This window comes from Panthera pardus, unplaced genomic scaffold (genome assembly GCF_024362965.1).
Source record: "Panthera pardus isolate Hobbes unplaced genomic scaffold, ASM2436296v1 HiC_scaffold_15, whole genome shotgun sequence".
Lineage (NCBI taxonomy): Eukaryota > Metazoa > Chordata > Mammalia > Carnivora > Felidae > Panthera > Panthera pardus.
The window spans coordinates 66486643-66501058 of NW_026526710.1; the positions used below are offsets into that span (position 1 = coordinate 66486643).

General features: G+C 35.6%; 1 protein-coding gene across 4 annotated transcripts in view; it reads left to right on the forward strand.

The window, feature by feature from the left end:
* The window catches only part of DCC (DCC netrin 1 receptor), a 1128596-nt gene that overhangs the window by 517940 nt on the left and 596240 nt on the right, over window positions 1-14416 (forward strand). For all 4 annotated transcript variants that reach the window (XM_053902733.1, XM_019464025.2, XM_019464024.2 and 1 more), the window contains exon 3: window positions 2748-3032. In XM_053902733.1, the coding sequence (XP_053758708.1) occupies window positions 2748-3032 (285 nt within the window). The remainder of the gene's footprint in view (window positions 1-2747; window positions 3033-14416) is intronic.

A 14416-nucleotide genomic window follows, 5' to 3' on the forward strand; every position in this document is an offset into this window, starting at 1 on the left:
TGGTGAAAGGCCAGTTGATGCTTAGCATTTTTTTTTATCAATAAAGTACTTTTCAATTAAAGCATCTTACATAATAATATTGCACACTAAATAGATTACAGTATAGTGTAAACATAGCTTTTATATGAGCCAGCAAAACAAAAAGTTCATTTTACTTACTTTATTGCAATATTCACTTTATTATGGTGTTCTAGAATTGAACCCACCATATCCCTAAGGTATGCTTATGCCCTTTCATTTAATATTTTATTCTATACTTGAGAATTTAGTAAATGGGTTTTTGGATCACTACAGACATTTAGATGTAAAATAAGTATTGCGAATTTTATCTAATGTATATAACTTACACAAGACCATATAGTTGAATATACATAAGTATCCAGATATTTTTATCAACTTATTCAAAATATTTTATTCTTACCTGTGTTGCATAAATAATATAATTTGTATGTGTAGATAAATTATTCCCAACCATATTTCCTTAACTACAAAACAAAATACTAGAAGTAGAGGCCAAGAAGAAAATGATTAAATTAAAAAAAAAAAAAAAAACCCTCACAACATCTGGCTAACTATTCATTGCAGTTTTGCCTTGTGTAGTGTATACAAGCCATTCTCTGTTTAATTACATGCTTTAAATCTACATTTTAGCCAATTGGTTATAGGTTAATGTACGTCTTTTGAATAGACTTTAGACACTACACTACAAGGAGTATAGAAATTGGACTTTGAACAATTTCTTTAGCCAGGACACAAGTTAGCAGAATCCTTTTGGTCTCTTTACTCAGCGGTTAATCCAGCATAGTTCTAGATTAATTCTGAATACTAAATAAAAATAGAATTATGCATGCAGCTGGCACCCCCTGTAGATATATTTGTAGTGTTGAGGTAACTAAATCCAGGCATCCAGATTTCAGAGCCCTAACTGGGGATCCAGATGAGTAATTTTAGTACCTTATGTGTGGGATACATTTTGACTGATAAATTAATATTTCCACAAGTATGAATGGTTCTGTATGGTCTAGGATTAATCATTCTTACTAAAGAACAAACTTAATATTTCCTCTATAGATCTGCAGGCCTGTTAATGTGAGTGGAGATATAATGAGTGATAAACCACCTTTGGCAGCTTCTACCTATTCCACATGCAATATTGATGTAATTTCCTATTTCCTAGATTCAGTTATCTGGCAGTTCAAATATTCTAATCCCTGAAAGAAATATGAAATTCCACTGTCACCTAGGGAAGGTGACTTCTCTACAGCCTTTCTGATTGTTTCCCATATTAAATTATGATGTTTTAAGTAAGTCATCTTGCCTTTCCCCTTTTGACTGAAACAAAAATTTTATCATATTGTAGGGAAAGTTAGTTTGTAAGAATTAATAGACCAAAAAATAAAACTAATAGTTCAAACTGAGCACAAGTAGAATTGGCTACTGACTACATATTGATGGAAAATTTATTGTTAAAATTTGGACCTGGACCTAGAAAATTTTGACTTGGTTAAAACAAATCTATAAAATTACAAAAATCATGGTAACATAAAATATGATCAGAAAAACTTGAGGTAAATGATGAATGAGTTAAATTTTATTGTGAAATACACACACAATGAAAACAATTCCAGTAAGATTAAAAGGAAAATAAAAATATTAGAATATAACTGTAATGAACGAAACCTGAGTCAAAGAATTTAAAATTATTTAATGAAATTAACTGCAAAATAAAATCTCCAATGTTATATCAGTGATGGCATAATTCATTCAAATGTGTTTGTAATCATTTTTTAAAAGTTTTCATGGTCAAAGCACTGTGGTCATAAATATCCATCTGTTCACAAGAAGGGGATTCAAGAGGGCAGAATCAAAATATTTCCTACCCTTCTCATGTACATCATGATGGAGGAGGCTCCTTTCACTGCGTTCATGCTCAGTAATGATTAATTAATTTTACTTTTGTCATTTCTTTTTTCCCCTACATTTGCTTAATCATCCATATGATTGCATCTTTTTCACCTGTTATTGAATATGGACATCACAGTGGTTGTGTGAGTTGAGTTGGCTCTTATCCCATATTATAGCCCATAGAAATGAAACAAGTTACCAAAGAACTCGTACAGAGTAGGTGGCCCAGCCAAGCTAGAAACACAAACTAGTCTAATTCATTTTCTCAGTATAACACAACCATAACTTGAAAATACTGATGATCATTTACCTTAAGCAGTCAACTCCTATGAGAGTGTTTTCTGTTACTGCAATTGGTGGTTAATGTCCCCCATCTTTCTTGAAATTGCTCTAGGCTAAGCAGGATGGCCAGTCCTTCATGAATCCCCATAACTTCATAGTCCTTTGTCCAAAGCCATGTACTAGGAAGCACAAAGGACCGGGATTCAAAAAAACCAGGTCTTATTTGCAGAATTGTGGAATTTTATGTCTCTGAACCTCAGTTCCCTCATGTCTAAAGTTAAGATGACCTTGTCTGCTGTGTTTATTTTACAAGACTGTTTTATGAATGAATAATAACAAAATAGTAAGCTTCTAGAGATTAATGGCAACATCTTTATCAATTCTTTAGCCACAGAAACTATTGTAATGTCGGATGCATAAAATATAAAGAGCAAAGGAGATGAAATTGGACAAAATATAAAATACAATTTTCTACAAAGAGTACAGGTGTGATTATTTTTATTAGTGATTATTGTACCTTATCTGAAAGATTTGTCCTTCCTTCTTTGTTTTTCCCCTAGGACCACTGAGGTTCCTATCGCAGACAGAATCTGTCACGGCCTTTATGGGAGACACAGTGCTACTCAAGTGTGAGGTTATTGGGGAGCCTATGCCAACAATACATTGGCAAAAAAACCAACAAGACCTGATTCCCATCCCAGGTGATTCCCGAGTGGTGGTGTTGCCCTCTGGAGCCTTGCAGATCAGCAGACTTCAACCTGGGGACACTGGAATCTATCGATGCTTAGCCCGGAATCCAGCCAGCTCAAGAACAGGAAACGAAGCAGAAGTCAGGATTTTGTCAGGTACTGCTGTGCTCAATAAAGAGCAGAATTATATTCTTTGAAGTAGTTTGAACAACGATTTTCCCTTTAACAAATACTTTGTTTTTTAAGTTCTGTACTGTTCGGGAGTTTTGTTTCATATTCCTTTCTTTCTTTCTAAGTGAGTCATTAGATGAGGGTAAGTCAAAAGCATTCCTTATTCTTCCCAGTGTTGTGTTGAAGTTTGTGGAGAAACAGGTATTTTCCTTATATTTGGCTTCATTTTCGTATGTATTCACTCATCCTATTAATATACAAATCTTTGCATAAAGTTCACTGCTAAGCATTTTTAAAAGTTTATTTATTTATTTTTGAGAGAGAGAGAGAATGAATGAATGAATGAATGTGCACAAGTAGGGGAGGGGCAGAGAGAGAGAGAGAGAGAGAGAGAGAGAGAGAATCTGAAGTAGGTTCTAGGCTCTGAGCTGTGAGCACAGAGTCCAACATGGATTTCACCCCTTGAACCCTGAGATCATGACCTGAGCCAAAATCAAGAGTTGGATGCTTAACTGCCTGAGTCACCCAGGTAATCCCACTGCTAAGCACTTTTAATGTATTATTTTATTTTCCTGTGATAACATTCTAAGAGGTAGTTATTATTATCCCCATTTTCAGAGGATGAGAGTGAGGTTCAGCAAGAACCTTCCCCAGGTTAATACTGAACATTCATTTGCTCATCAATTCATATACTCATTTCTGAGAAACATTGGACTAAGTGCAGGGATATGGCAATGATTAAGACTGACACAGAGTCTTGCTTATTAGAGTGCTGGATGAATATGGACATGTAGGTCATTACAATAAAGTGTAACTGATTTTATGATAAAGGAAGTTGTTTGTCTCTACCTCTTATCTTCCTTTCTCTCATCTGGCACATCTAAGACTTTGGGCTCCTTTTCTTCTCCTACATAACCAGAGGTTAGACTGGATATTTTCTAACATCTCTCTCTTCCAATAACTGCTACTATCTTCTATCTATGTAGTATCTACTTTCCCATTTAATCACACTATAGGGTTTACAGATACTTACTTGTGAGAATCACAAAGAAGACACACACTTGAGTAATTGTGACAGACTTCCTATCAAAGCACTGATGTTGGCTTTTGTCTCCACATGCTGTGTGCAGTTATCACAAGTCCTTCAGCTACAGAGAGGGTAATATTCCTAAGTCCACTTCAAAAGCAAACTGGCAATTTGAACATATCTAGGTACTACGATAAGGACATCTCTGAAACCTCTTCTAATTCTTTTGTGTATTCTCTCCTCCATCAGTCACAGGGATACTGACTTATACATGTCAATAACCATCAGCACCACTGCTTCCTTTCATCCGCTAGGCAGTGACAGATGCTAATGTAGCATTTATTCCCAACACATACATGCATTTATTTAGGCATCCATTAGATACACAAAAATTTTAAATATTTATATTCATATGTCCTTAATAATGCATCTAAGTCAATCAGATGGGAAGCCTAGGTAAGTCACACAGAAAATTGGCAAGACTATGTTAGGCTATCTTAATATGAGTGAAAAGTCTGTTTTCCAGTGGTATTAAGGGATAAAGTTGGACTAATTAAATATTAAATCTGAACTGGAAAGTTTTGAAAGACACAGAGACATAAGCATCAGATCACCCTTTACATTTATTTATTCACCTTGTAAAACACATTTGCATTCTAATCCATGGAGATTTATTTAAAGCCAAATTTCATCTTGTTAATTTGGTGAAAATCAAGAATATGTTGGTATACTTTGGAGGTGTATGGGCATTTTTTGTGTGAATGGAAATTGTATTTTTTAAAAATCATTACATACAATGAGAAATTTTCTCCGAGTTCTATCATTTCAAATATAAGCTTCCAAAAGGATTTATGACCTGAGGTAATACACACACACACACACACACACACACACACACACACAGTTTTCATACTTGGTTAAGCCTGTCTCGCATGCTATTGACCACATAAAGGCTCTGCTGAAGGAGCATATGTTTGTTTCACTTATCCCTGAGTTTGCAAGTTGCTTTAGAGGTCAAATACACAAATCCACTGTGAGTGCAAAATTGAATGAGAGAATGAATGAATGAATGAATGAATGGTCAATCCCAGCCTCTTTTAATTGCCGCTTATGGTTTTCTCATTTTTAAAATCATGCTAATCCCTTCTGAATGAATTTCTGTTTTCTATAAGTACCAATCTGAGGAAGTAATAAATTAGATACATAGATGACCCACTCTCTCTTCTAATGCTTATTTAATCAGGTAAGATGGAGTCAATTAAAATAGAAAACCATCAAAGTATTACCATGACTTAGAAGCATTAAAGTGGTTTCTGAATGGTCACCACTCTTTAAAATAATATATTCTTCGTGGTCATTTAAGTACCATCTTGACTGATGAAGTTATTTATTTTTGGATTAGCTTTAAACATAAACACTAATGTGTGTAGAAAGTTATCTAGTACTAATTCATATATAATTTGATGTTCTTATTCAAGTTTATATAAAATAAAAGTCACCCCTTTTATATATCAGATGCCCGATATCACCAAGTTAACTGAGTTCTATTAAATTCAGATTTTAAGAATCAAAGAGTTGTTTTGAAATGTTGCCTTTCAACGAGCAATTTCAGTTTATTCACTAACTAACTAAATGAGTACCTTATTCAACAAACTCTCCAGTGAATTTTATAGACCTGCTATCATGCTGGTTGCTAGGAATACAAACTTGGGAGACTGTGCCCTAAGACAGCAATAGTGTAGTGGGGAAAATAGACAATGAAAGTGGATTGTGCTGTGAAGGACGTAACAGTGGTATTCCCTTACATAGAGAGAAACACCAGGTGCCAGTTATGAAGAGCAAAGAAGTGTACACCAGGACAAAAGTATAGCATCAGCACAGCATAGAGAAAGGAGATGTAATAGCTTTTCAGGGGACCTGCACTTAGTTGTTTTAACTGGATCATAGGGCACAGATGTGTTGGAGGGGACAAACTGGAAGTAAGGAAGATAAACTGGACGAATGAAGTTAAGGTAGAATGTGGGGCATTAACCTGGAGAGAATTGACCAACAGTGGCTACTAAAAGGCTATCAGGCAGGATTGAGAAATGAAGATGAGAGAGGAGATCTTAATTAAGGTGAGGTCTTAGAAACATACCGATTATGAGGGAGAGAATGGAGTCTGGGCTCAGTAAAATCTAGATAGTCACACTTTTCTGTGAGATTGGCAATGGAATTGGTGCTATTGTGTTCAAGAAAAATTATAAACTTTTAAATGAGATTTCCCCGTAACATTTTACACTTTCCAGATTAAATGAATAATTACTTATTTCATTCAAAGTTAGGGAAATTGGTAACTAATGTGTTGACTAATGTTTTAAGGCAGAAATTGAATTCTTGCTTGTGAGGACTTGTACATTTTTAACAGACTAATGTAACAGAGTAAATTAGTATTAAATTGTTGTAAAGGGGTTTTGTTTTGAAATACTGACAATACAGTACTGAATAAGGTTGCGATGGTTTAAAGCATTTCGTGATGGAGAATATATGAGGTATTGAGGGGCCACTGGGATTGTCAGGTTCAGTTTATTTAGTTCTCATGACATCTGAGTGCCAAGCAGTAGATTGAATTGATGAATTATAAATCTGCTTTGGGTACTAGGTTGAGTGAAATAACTGGCCCATACATTGGAGCTCTTATTTCAGTTTTCTTAATGGCCTAATTGAATTGATCAATTGGTAATCCAATCTATTGTTCATTCGTTTAGCTGCAATTAAATGACTCTGGGTCTTGGAAAGACCTGAACTCTAAATATCTATACAATTAGAAGCATTGGCTTTTAATGGAATACATTGGACTAAAGTATATTTTGAATGATTTTTCTCTCTAATATTTATTTTCATTGAAATGCATTTTAACAAAAACCGTTTCAAAATTCATATTATTTAAAGGAAAATATATACATACATACATATATATATATATATATATATATATATATATATATATATATATATAGTTTTAAAACAAAATAGTTTCAGAACTGTGTTTATCACCAAGAATCTATTACTGATGGATACATAAAACTTTTTGGTTTGACTGAATATTGCTTGTATTTCAAAATTAATTACCTTTTGCTACCATTAGTTTTTATAATTTCCCAGAATAGTAGTCTATAAGAGAAAACAAAGAAGACACATTCTTTGTTTTTTTTTAATTTTTTTAATGTTTATTTATTTTTGACAGAGACAGAGAGAGAGAGAGACAGAGCATGAGCGGGGGAGGGGCAGAGAGAGAGGGAGACACAGAATCCGAAGCAGGCTCCAGGCTCTGAGCTGTCAGCACAGAGCCTGACGCAGGGCTCAAACTCACAGACCGCGAGATCATGACCTGAGCCCAAGTCGGACACTCAACCGACTGAGCCACCCAGGCGCCCCATCTTTGTTTTTTAAATTTACCATTGAGCCAGACAGTTAATTCATGTAACTATATTACTAACATAAGGGAAGGAGTTGTAAATTCAGGTAAACATATCTAGTTCCAAATCAGCACAGACAAGGGATAAGTCAATTTTAGGTGGAAAATTTGCAGACTGTTTGTAGAGATTATTCCTTTTCTAGATATTCAGATGATAACCATTTGTAGAATGATAGCAGATGATAAATCTGGAATGAGAAGTTGAATTTCTTTTACGGAGAACATTGAATCCCGTGTCTAGAAATCAAGTCTAGAAATTTAGACTTGATTCTATTCACTTTATTCATGGTTGGCATCCTTGAAGGTTTTTCAGTAATATGTATCATGATATAAGTACACTCACAGAAAAGTAGGAATAAGAAAGTGAAGAGCAAATTGAATTAACTTATAACCTGGTATTTTTGTACCATACTTAATGTTTTTCATTGCACTAAAGGATTTTCCCATAGTCTGACTTTTTATTTAGGTTAGTTTTGAATAAAACTATTTCTTATGCTGTGCTATAAACAGAATGCTATTCGCCTTTCATAGATCTAAGTTGGATAAAATGGATTTTTCTGCTTCTCTCTTACATGTACTTAGAAAAGAATGAAATATGACTATATTATATTTGAACCATGTTTCCTAAATAGTAAATCAGATTTAATTCAGATTGCATGAAGGAGTCAGCATGTGGATTACCGCGATCTACTTCATATTGAGTTACTATCAATCAATTGAAATATTATTATAATAAATTGCTAAGAGCATAGAGTATGACACCAGACTAAGTACTAATCTCAGTCCTATCACTTACTAGTGGTGCAATTTAGCACAGGTTACTTATCTAAATCTTTGTTTATTTTGCAAAATGTAGAGAGTAATGTTACTTATTTATTAGAGTGGTTCTGAGGTTTTAACTTAAGAGGCCAAATACAATGCCTGTAATTGCTAAGTCCTTATTAACTATTGTAATTACTTTGGCATTTTAGAAATTCCAGTCTTAAGCAGTTTGATTCTCATGTCAATATTATTTATCTGATTGTAAATTACCTGATTTTGATTCTGGATATCTAAGTGTTCATTTGTTTGGTGGTAGTTAATTACACATACTTAACGCTATTTATCCATAGTATCATCTGTTTCTGCATTTGCTTTTCATGTCTATTAAAAGGCAGACTATAATTCAACTGTTTCTTTAGTAATACATTGCTACATGATTTTCACCCCACCTTGCTGTCAACATTATTTTGTTTACTATCTAAAATATTGCAAGAGGCACTGGCTTAGGAATGAGTTAGAAGATAAATAAGACTTCTGGTATTTGATCTTTATTAGGTATTACCAATTCACTGAATCTTATAAAATCCTTATTTTCCTTGTCTTTTAAGAGAAGAGGTTGGTCTAGAGCAGTCTTTCCAAATTTTCTCACTACCAAGACTCTCATTTATTATTTCATCCCACATTCATCTCCAACTCTGCCATTGCAATCACAGTGTTTAAAAGTTCAAGTTTTCTAGACAGACTCTAATTGTTAAAAACTATGAGGCCATGCTAAAACACAATAATAATGGTCAAAAATCAATCTCATAAACTATGAGACTGTCTTACTTTTAAATTAATTTAAAAAACAATGGTTTTGAGGTGGTTTATATTGTCATAAAAAGCACACCAAAGGAAAATAAGATAACTTCTATTGTATACCACTGACCATACAGTGAAATGACCAAGTTGCATATCATGATGTGCTCTACTCCTTTACCCCCAACCATAATAGCTTTGGCTTGCCCTCTTTGAGAACAGGGGCTGAACAGAGCATGGAAACCAGTGGATAGTCATGCTATATTAGAATTAGTTTTGTAGGTCAGGTCTTTTAACAAATGTAAGACAGTAGAGATAATCAGTATTTCCTAAAGAGTTGATGAAATTCCATTTAGATGCAACCACGTTTATATGCTAGTAAGCCTAAAGTTTATATGTTAGTAAGCCTAAGGTGACTTACAGTGGATAAGTAGACAATATGTGTTTGATTCTTGAACTTGTTAAAAAAAAAAGTCTTCATCCCTCAGTGCTGTTTTGGGGATATCAACCTACTCCAGGACTCCAAGTTAAAAGTACTTGAAATACTGGGGGATTGGTTACATTTTTTCTTGCCATGTCTGTCATTCTAATGTTACTAGTGATCTCTCCCTCACTAGATCCACTAATTTTTCGATTTTCATTCTGGACCTTGAGTGATATTAGATACTATTTATATGATCTCCTCTAAACTTCCATCCCCTGATGTGTTGCTATTTCATACAAGGTCAAAAGCAAAAATGATATACTTGAGATTGTTCTCTGTAAGGAGGAATGAAGATTTCTTGACAAAGAGAGAGTATTTCTTTCCCAAGAGTCTTTTGGGGCTGATATATAGTCAGCTCTGCATTTACTAGGATTATGACACTTATCCTCCCTAGGGTAGTTGACTGAAGAGAGCAGCAGTCTGCCTTGACTCATAAACAAGACACTTTTTCTGAGCATATGTGGAAGCCCAACCTATATCCTATTAGTGTAAAAGTCACAAAAAATCAGTGAAAGGATGGGTGGAGCTCCCTTTTCTGGTCCTGCTTGATATCAGTTTATTCCTGGAGCATAAAAAACACATATTTAGTCATGAGTTAATGAGCATACCTTTATTATTCAACATTGACCAAATAGGAAATAACACAAGTACTTTTTTGGTTCTTTATCAAAAACAAAAGTTGGAGTAAATAATCCATTACTTTTCTAGAAAATTTTAAATTCTGCTTTACGCATGTATATAAATTATGAAGATTTCTGGGTTCCCTAAACTAACTTTGACACATCATAATGGCAACATTTGTTTTCTGGGACTCTACCATCAGCTGTAAAACTACAAAAAAAAATCATTCTATAAATATAAAACCACTTCCTTCAACCCTGCTACAAAATGAAACTGATAGACTCAAAATTTGCCCGTGAGACACAGGGATACAGCCATATGCCAATGGTAAGAATAGACACTCTGCTTTCTTCTTCCAAACTCTATCTACAAATAGCAGTATGTGTGTGTACATGGAGAAAGAAAGAGGAAATATGAACAGATGTAGGAATATTTACAGAGAGGGAATGTCATTTTTAGTACTGAATTGGTGTAAATGAGGAAGGGAAGTAATAGAATCATAGAGGGATGAATACTAGCTCCTGAGAAATGGTTTCTTTCTCCTACCCTGTTCAAAGCTCTTTGGCTTTCAGCCAGATGGAGTTTTCTTTTCTTTTTTTATTAAATAAATTTTGATTTTCCTGTGATCACCTTGGATTAAGCCAGTTTTTAATAAAATACACTCTAAACACAGAGTTAGAAGGAGTTCCATGGAATTTTTCACTCAGAGCACATATTATTATATCTGCTTTGGTTTGAAGGCACACGGTACCTGCTGAATTTCCTGAAACAGAACTAGATGGGGGATGGCTACGGATCCAGCAGGTAAACAGTATGTTAGCTTGAAATTGAGGATGTAGTTGGGAAACCAGCTCTGTGAAGTTAAATTAATTTGTAACTCTTATGCCTGGGAAGAAATCAAAGACAATACCCCACTGTCGCCTGCAGTGTCCTTTCATTTCCAATTGGAAAAGTGTTTGATATTCCATTGAGTCAGTCATTTAATAAAGAAAACCAAAGAGTATACAATAAGGGCAGGGGGAAAGATTCTGTATTCAGGAAGCATCAAAATTAAAAGCAAGCGCTGGTTATTTTGAGGAAGATAGTTATTAAATTGTGAACACCGGTATTTTTGTCTGGTGGCCCAGACACCAACAGTCCATAATTAAATTTCTCTCTGCCTCAGTTATTCTTGAGATTCAGCTATGCAGGTTTAGTGTTGAGATCCATAAACAATAATTGAGGAAAATGGCCCCATTAAAAGAAAGTCATTGTCATCGCAGGGTGAGCATGCATTCCACTCATTGGTTACATCAAATGTCCTAGAATAGTAATAAAGAGAGTCACCTTTCACTATAAAATGTATCCAGCATTGGATGACATATGTAATCAGTCCAGTTTTCTATCATGAGGTAAGACAAAATCATGTGGCCCTGACACATTTGGGCCTGCAAATGCAGAGTCCAATTTAGCTTCTAGCTGGCCTCAGAGACTCAATTTGGCCACGTTAGTGTCTGATAGAATTTTTTTTTATTGAAATGCCCTTAAATAGAAAATACTCTCCCTACTTTCACTAGTGTGCCTCCCCATGTCTCTTTGGGTAATGAGCTCTGAAGACAGTGGAGTTTTTATTTCCAAATATGTGAAATGTAGGTAAATGTGTCAGGTTATATGGTCCAAGATGCTTCTTGATTTTTATTTTTTTTAATTTAATTTTTTAAATTTTTTAAATGTTTATTTAATTTTTGAAAGAGAGAGAGAGACAGAACACAAGCAGGGGAAGGGCAGAGAGAGAGGGAAACACAGAATCCGAAGCAGGCTCCAGGCTCTGAGCTGTCAGCACAGAGCCCAATGCAGGGCTCGAATCTATCAACTGTGACATCATGACCTGAGCCAAATTCAGACCCTTAACCAACTGAGCCACCCATTTGTCCTGTTGATTTTTAATCGACTGCTGACAGACAGTGATTGGAAATAGTTAAGATTTTTACCGCCCTCACAAATGCAAATAAATAATAATGATAATAACAGAAATAATAGTAATAACAATAATAATAAGGAAGAGGAAGAGTAATCATTACTCTTATCAGTTTCTACTTCAAGGATGCAAAACTATTCCCGTGTTGAAAGGAAATGGGCTTCTTCTCAGAAGATGAGCTAATTTGTTGAAGCTGTGTCTACACTGGTTCTCAAAGTATGTTCCATGGACTCTTACTGTTTCTCGAGACACTTTTAGGGAATCTGCAGGGTCAAACCTATTTTAATGATCATACAGTTTTGGGGGTCTTTTTGTATTGTTTCCCTATGTTGACTAAGAATACCTTTCATGATGCGGTAAAAATTATTAAGTTTATTAATTCTTAATCCTTAAGTGCATATATTTTTAATATTCAGCATATAAAAAGAGGAAATGCATATGAAGGATGTCTAAGTACATTGATTTTTTTTTTTTTATTTTCACGATCATTTGAGTTTCAAGCTGAATTAGCTTTTTTTTTTTTTATAGAACACCATTTTCGCTTGAAAGGGCAATCAACGGAAAAACTATAGCTATTCAGACTTGGGTACTGGTTAGACATTTTCTCAGAAATGAGAAAAGTGAGCCAGTCAGTTTAAGGAAAATAGTATCTGCTGCCAAGGATGAAATTCAAGCTTTTAAGTTAAAATTAGAAATTTGGAAAACTTGTATCTGCCACTTGAGCATGACAGCATCACAACATTAAAAGGCCTTTCTGATGGGATTGGTGGCAATAGTAACAAATGGGGATTTTTGATACTGTGTAATGAAATGTGTCAACAGTGGGAAGATCTGTCTAATTCACTGTGCCATCCGGAATGACCACAGCTTGATGTGACAAGAATCCCTCATGGGTAAAAAAGATCTATTCACAGTCCAAGACAGAGCAATGGATTTTTATATAGCAGTGGAGAATGTTTATTAATATGGCATCGGATTCCATGTTACAAGTAACTTTCAAGAAACTACTTACTGGAGTAGTGTTAAAGGATAAAATCTACAATTATTTGAAAAGGCAGTTAAAACATACCTTTCCTTTTCCAACTACATATCTGTTGGAGGTTAGTTATTTTCATGTAATTCAACCAGATAAACATACCAGAACAAAGCAAATGCATTATTCAACATAACAGTCTAGTTATTCTCTATTAAACTACTCATTAAAAATTTTAGAAAAATGTAAAGTACTACCCATCTTCTTACTAATATTTTTTTGTTTTGGAAAAACAAAATACAGTTAATACAGTTAAAAATACATATATTATGGTAAATTGTGAATAAATATTCAATGAATACATATTTTTTTAAAGTCTCTCAATTTTGACTTTCAATATGGTAAATATTTATGGCTATAACCTACATAAATAAAATCTCCTTGGGGTCCTCAGTAGTTTTTAAGAGTACAGTGGTTCCCAAAACCACATAGTTGTGAGATCCACTGTCTACATAATTATTCATTTTCCTAATGATTATGGATCAGTCCTCTCCAACTCAGATAACAGTTTAAGCCAAATATATCGGCCAGATTTTTCATTTAAAAAGTTAGAAAGGTGGGAAAGGCAGGCAGGCAGTCAGGTAGATAGGCAGACAGGCAAGCAGGTAGGCAGGCAGGCAGGCAGGCAGGAAGGTAGGTAGGTAGGCAGATAGGCAGGCAGGCATGCAGGTAGGCAGGTAGGTAGGCAGGCAGGCAGGCAAGCAGGTAGGTAGGTAGGCAGACAGGAGGGAAGGCAGACAGGAAGGCAGGAAGGCAGGCAGGTAGGCAGGTAGGTAGGCAGGCAGGCAGGAAGGCAGGCAGGAAGGCAGAGAGGTAGGCAGGAAGGCAGGCAGGCAGGAAGACAGGCAGGAAGGCAGACAGGCAGGCGGGAAGGCAGGCAGGCAGGAAGGCAGACAGGCAGGCAGGAAGGCAGGCAGGCAGGCAGGCAGGTAGGCAGACAGGAAGGCAGGCAGGCAGGCAGGCAGGTAGGTAGGTAGGCAGGCAGGCAGGCAGGCAGGTAGGCAGGAAGGCCGGAAGGTAGGCAGGCAGGCAGGAAGGCAGGCAGGCAGGCAGGAAGGCAGAGAGGTAGGCAGGAAAGCAGGCAGGCAGACAGGCAGGCAGGAAGGCCGGAAGGTAGGCAGGCCGGCAGGCAGGAAGGCAGGCAGGCAGGAAGGAAGGAAGCATAAGCAAAAGCAGCATGTTACGCTAAGATGTTACACTTTAAATGCAATCTAAATGTGTATGTCAGAG